General features: G+C 45.4%; 1 protein-coding gene across 1 annotated transcript in view; it reads left to right on the forward strand.

Moving 5' to 3' along the window:
- LOC119361111 (galacturonokinase-like) overlaps nt 1-5940 on the forward strand; it is a 31310-nt gene extending 25370 nt beyond the window's left edge. The window contains exon 4 of the mRNA XM_037626479.1: nt 5672-5940. Coding sequence (XP_037482376.1) covers nt 5672-5940 — 269 coding nt within the window. The remainder of the gene's footprint in view (nt 1-5671) is intronic.
- Nucleotides 5941-6281: the final 341 nt, after the last annotated feature.

Genomic DNA, 6281 nt, shown 5'->3' on the forward strand with positions numbered 1-6281 from the left:
GTCGCCCCTGCCCGGACCACGCTGCCGTCGCCACCCTCTACACCGACGCCAGCGCCGAGCCTCTGCCCCTGCCTCGACCATGCCGCACCTCTCCTTGGTCAGGCCGGCGCCGCCCCCCCGTCATCTCCTCTGTTTTTTTAGATTATATGATGTTTTTTCCAGATTATATGTATATGTGTGAGTATATGTATGTGTGTATATCTGATTATATGTCCTTTTTTTAGATTTTTTGTTCATATATATGATGATTTGTTTTTTTGCATTTTTACAAAAAAGTATATATGTATGTATGTTCTCTGTGCATATAAAAGTTAGATTTTTAGTACATTTGGGTACATTTTAGGTTAGTTTTATCTATATATGCTCTCTGATTTAGTTCATTTTAGGTTAGTTTTATGTTTAGAAAAGTTTTATATATTTAGGAAAAGAAGGAAGAGAAGGAAGAAGGAAGAAGGAAGAAGGAAGAAGAAGAAAAAGTTTTATATATGCAAAAGTTACATTTTTAGAAAAGTATTATATATCTAGCTAGGAAGATAAGGAAGAAGAAGAAAAAGAAGGAGAGGAAAAAGGAAAATAAGAAGAGAAAGAAAGGAGAAGAAGAGGAGAGGAAGAAGAGGAGAAATAAATAAGAAGATGAAAAAAGAAGAAAAAGAAGAGGAGAAGAAGAAAGGAATAGAGGAGAAGAAGAAAAAATAGAAAATATTTTCTTCAATCTTCTCCTCTATTCCTTTCTTCTTCTCCTCTTTTTATTTCTTCTTCTTCTTCTTATTTTTTATCGGGTATGTCATTGAAATAACCCCCTCCCCGATAACTTCAACACGAGGGGCGGTCGATATATATACCCCCTCTCGACCGCGATAACTTGGGAGCACCCCCTGGCCCTCTCGCTTGACCAAAACTCTCGAGGACACCCAAACCCTAGAAAAAAAATGATGTCGGTCTCCTACCCCCTCCCACCGTGCCCCTACCCGACAAACTCTCTTGAGGCCACCCAAATTTGCCAAGTTAAAAGAGCATTGTCGTTGAGGCCACCCCAAACCCTTGAAGCGTTACTGAGGCCACCCCAAACCCTAGAGAAGCAACGTCGAGGCCACTAATATGATTCCTTATTGTGATTAGCTAGGTAGTTCTACATTTGCCACTAATATATCCATCTGTCATGTTTGAATAATAATTGCCATGTTGTAAATATTTGCAAAAACTATGGAGCACCCCCGAGACAAAGCAACATAAGCGATGTTGGGGGACATAATCACAAAAGGAAGTGATGTCGTTGCGTCGTTTCTCAGTGACACTTATGGTCTGGAAGGACAGGGTAGTGAAGAAGAAGGCAATGATTATGATGGCTCCAGTGACCCATTAATGCCGGTATAAGAAGAATGCTATGATTATGATGGCTCCGGTGACCCAATGCCGGTACAAGAAGGAGACCGCGATGACGACTCCAGTGACCGAACCAAGTCCAGCTAGGTATATATATTAGTTAAGCCTGTGCTGACTAGCTAATTGATGCATTCATTTTTTTTCTTATGTACACTTATTAATTAACTCTCGTCTTTCCTCTTTTTTATAGCCCTTCGGATCGAGCACAACTTCGGTAAAGAGATGAGGCCTGAAGAAAAAGTTGCGCTCGGATGAAAGGTTTGATATCACAGCAATCGCGCGCGATGGCAAGCCGATTGAACCGTACCGGACAAAGCAAACATTTGCTAATCAGTGCGGGGTTCTTGTTAGGGACAAGATCCCGATCAGTATCCAACAATGGTTTAAGCCTAAGAATGAAGACCCTGAGGTGTCTTATGTCTCCGATATGCAGAAAGAAGATCTTTGGACAACGCTTAAGGCAAATTTCACCCTACCGCTAGAGGAGGATCCGGAGAAGCCAGTTATAGAGCAATTGATCAAGTCTCATGCTCTTAAGAAGATGGCAGAACTATTTAGGAGGTGGAAGAATGAGCTGAAAACGTTTGTCGACAAAGAAATTACACCAGAATTCACCGACCGGTTTGAGAAGATCAGAGATCACTGGCCCGCATTTGTGGCCCACAAGACATCGGAAAAGAGTAAGAAGGTGTCAACGACAAACAAGAAAAATGTTGCGAACAAGAAGCATCACCATCGCACGGGGTCATGTGGCTACCTTAAAGCCCGACCTGTGTGGGACAGGGCTGAGAATGACCTGATTGGTAAAGGGGTCGAGGTATAGACATTGAACTGGCCAGACCGTTGCCGGACTTGGTTCTTCAGGGTTGGCGGAACCTTGGACCCTGTATCAGGGAAGTGCGTTTGGATGGAAGAGCAACTACGAATACCCGTCATGAGGCTTCAGGAGTATATCGAGAAAGCGCAGCAAGGGACGTTCATTCTAGACAGAGAGAAGGACGAGCTCACAATGGCCCTCGGGAATCCTAAGCACCCTGGACGGACACGAGGCATGCTAGGCTCCGCTCCGTGGAAGGTTTGGTTTCTGGACGCAGGGGGTTACAAATGCCAGGAGAGGAGGAAGAAAGTGGAGCATAGCCAACTGCAGGCGCTGCACAAAAGGGTACAAGGGCTAGAGGAATGAGAAGCAGATCGGAGCAAACGACCTGCCGAAGCTTCCCTTGAAGCTACTCCGCCATCTCAGCGGAGAAGCAGCGTGGCTTCCACCAAGCAGACTCAGCAACTGGAGCCTGTCTTCACGGCTCCTTCTAGCTACCCCGTGGATGCTATCACGAAGTCTCAACATTGCCACCTTATGGAGCGATGGATGACATTGAAAGTCAAGGCGACTGTTGGCTCTGTTTTACCTACTGAACCTAGCACAACCTACCACGGCCAGTCGATTCCAGAAGGATATGCTAGGGTGATGGTGGATCAAATAACAGACGGATTTGAGGACCTTGAGCTTGACAACCCTACGGGTAAAGGGGAGATTCGGCTGGGTTCTTCTCTGAAGACTCCATGCCTATGGCAGAAGGAGCTCATCGACCTTCCGAACTGGATGCCTCCACCTCCTCCTCCTCCTCCGGCGAGGCAGGGCACTCCGCCTCCTCCTTCGCCTCCTCCTCTGGTGAGTGATCAGGGCACTCAGCCTCCTTCTCCGGCACGTGGCGGCACTCCGCCTCCTTCTCCGCCTGCGTCGGCGCGCCCGAGCAGCCAGCCTCCTCCTTCTCTGCCTCGTCAACAAGGGCGGAAGAGACCCGCCGCGGCTCCGGCTGCTCCGACGCGTCGTCCTTCTCCTCTGCCTCACAAGAAAGGAAAGACAGCCGCAGCCGCTCCGTCTACTCCGGCGTCTAGCAGTACAGCCAGAGGCAGGCAATATAGATATGGTCCTTCTCTGAAGACTCTAGAGAAGTTACCATATGAGAGGAGCCAGGAGGAAAACACGAAGGTCATGCAAGCCGAAGTGAACAACTTCTTTGAAGGGGTGAAAGCAAAGAAACATCCACCTCTGGAGGACAAGATAGATCCGGTAAAAGCGAAGCGTACTCTGGCTTCCCTGAAGAAACCACCAAAGTCTCCGGTGAAAGGAAACTACGAGCGCATTATTACAAAGTCATTTATCGAAGCAGAGTGGTCGGGAAGTACTATCAGTGGTCAAAGGTTAGCAGAACGACGAGCTGGGAAAAATGTTGCCCAGCTCAGCGAACAAGCGAACCAATCATCCCCCCCGCTCAAGGTGTCTAGCGATATCATCACTAATCATCTGGGGATCTTTCTCGATACCAATCCTGCAGATTACCTGCCCGACAATGCACATTTTGATTTCTTGGAGGTGGACGAACACAAATACGTGTACGGGAAGCCTCTGGTCAAAGATGAAAGATCTCTAACAACGATGATGCGAAGATTCCATGATTGGTACATGAAAACCTGCAGAGAGTCTGAGGGGAGTAATATTTTGATGATGAGAGTTAGAGAGGAGCATGACCTTGTTGGAATTGAACTGTTGAATGTTCCATTTGAGGAGTTCTTCACGTTTTTCAATCTAAAGGCCCTCGATAAATTAATGATCACTTGCTACTGCATGTAAGTAGTACTACTTCTGTCATTAAGTCTCTATATATAGGTTAGCTCTTTCATTGCATGTATTTTTAATTATCCTCACTATATTATGCAGATTGAAGATCGCCAAATTGAAGAAAAGACAAATCGGTGATATTGGGTTCATTAACACAAATCTCATAGATGCATATATGGTTGAATTTCAGGCCAAAGATACTGAGGTCAAGCTGCTACAATCGTTTGTATTGAATCAAAACAAAGCTATAATACTCTCCCCTTACGAATTCCAGTGAGTGTTACTGTCTTGTGCATATTCGGTTTCCCTTATTAGTCAAGGTTATAGTAATGTAATTGATGAGTTATGCATGCGTGCGCAGCTTCCACTATATTCTCCTAGTGATTAAGCTTGAGCAGGGAATAGTAATCGTCTTAGACTCGAGACGAAAAGAGCCCAAGGAGTATGCGGACATGACTGAAATTCTAGAGAAGTAAGTTAAATCGACCATTATCGCACCATATCGGCAACTTTGCTCATTTCTTGATATCAAGTAATTTTTTTCTTTGTCTGGCAGGGTTTGGAAAAAAATCACCTCAAAAACTCCGGGACTACCGAAGAAGCTGCAATTTAGACACCCGAAAGTAAGTACTATAGTAGCATGTTCCACGCATCTCCTAGTGATTCAAGCGCTAGTTTCATCAATACCATTTAGCATGCTTGCTAACTAGCAGTTTGATTGACCTCTATTTCTTGTAAAGTGGTTGTGGCAGGAACAAGGGAATGATTACTGTGGATACTACATTTGCGAGTCCATCCGCCACACGACCTGTGAGCGGGGCTGCTCTGACAAACAATATGAAGTTTGTAAATAATAATATTCACAATTTTATTTTATTACCATCATTTGTGTTCAGTTTCATTTATTCATATATATGTATTGACCCCCTTCTACAAATTAGATATTTCGGATGCGGGATGAACTCCTACCACCAGATCGTATGCGAGGAATTCAAGAGGAATTGGAGGCATTCTTTATTGACCACGTGATTGCTAAAGACAGAGAATACCATGTGGACCCTAATCAATTGGTTTTTAATTAGGAGATTATATTGTAAGAGATAATTATATTGTATATATGTAGCCAGTAGCCTCGGATAGATATACGAGAACTTGTTGTTCAACCAATCTCTAAGATAAGGAGAGGTGGTCGATATCACTTCTCTCTGTATGCATATGTTCATGACGATCTTCCGTTTCCTTCATTTGTTTACTAGCTAGCATGTCTAGTCCTCTCTATACGTATAGTACGTAGCGTCGACCAAGCACGAAGATAAAAGAGGACACTTCTCTCTACTAATTAGCTAGCTAACACAATATATGAAACACCTAAATTAACCCCTCAAAACCCCCTACCCCCCTTTCAAAAAAATAAAACAAAAACCCCAGCACCTGAAATGTGACGCTAGGATGCCTATTGGTCCTGGTTGGTGCCACCAACCGGGACCAAAGGACCTCCTACCTGGGCTCGTCGCACCGGCCACGTAGAGGCCCATCTGTCCTGGTTCGTGTAAGAACCGGGACTAAAGGCCAAGGGCATTAGTAACGACCTTTTTGTCCCGGTTCCAAAACCGGGACAGAAGGCCCTTACAAACCGGGACAAAAGGCCCTTTTTCTACTAGCGAGTAGAGATGATAGAGCTATACGAGATCCTCCTGAAAGCGCCAGGGGTCCTCGGCGTGCGGTTCAGCGGTGTTGGCTTCAGAGGCTGCTGCCTCACCATCATCGATGGCGACCGTGTGGAGGAGGCGGCATCGTACGTTGGCGCTGAGTACAAGAAGGCCCAGCCAGAGCTGGTGAGCAAGATCCTTGCAGATTGTCGCGTGCTGGTCTGCGAGCCCGGGGACTCCACGCGCATCATATTGCAGTCAAGAGCTTCCTGTTTATCGGGACTTTGAGAAGGCGAGAAGGTCGACACGTGCAGCATTCGTACGTCCTCGTCCATCTGGAACTCCACCCTCTAAATTCTAGACATTTATATAGTTCTACGAGAAAAAATCACTACATGGCCTATAACTTGTGCTGGTGCCCACTTTAGTCCTTGTGGTTACAAATACCCGAAATACAGTGACCAAACTTGCTCTATGGGGTCACATATGGTCCAAAATACAATTTGCTCTATGTATGTGCTGATTTGGCACTGGTCAAGTCGATCCACGTGGGCGTTGACTGCGACATATGCCTGATACGTCTCCAACGTATCTATAATTTATGAAGCATTCATGCTATTATATTATCT

This window comes from Triticum dicoccoides, chromosome 2B, assembly GCF_002162155.2.
Source record: "Triticum dicoccoides isolate Atlit2015 ecotype Zavitan chromosome 2B, WEW_v2.0, whole genome shotgun sequence".
NCBI classification, from domain to species: domain Eukaryota; kingdom Viridiplantae; phylum Streptophyta; class Magnoliopsida; order Poales; family Poaceae; genus Triticum; species Triticum dicoccoides.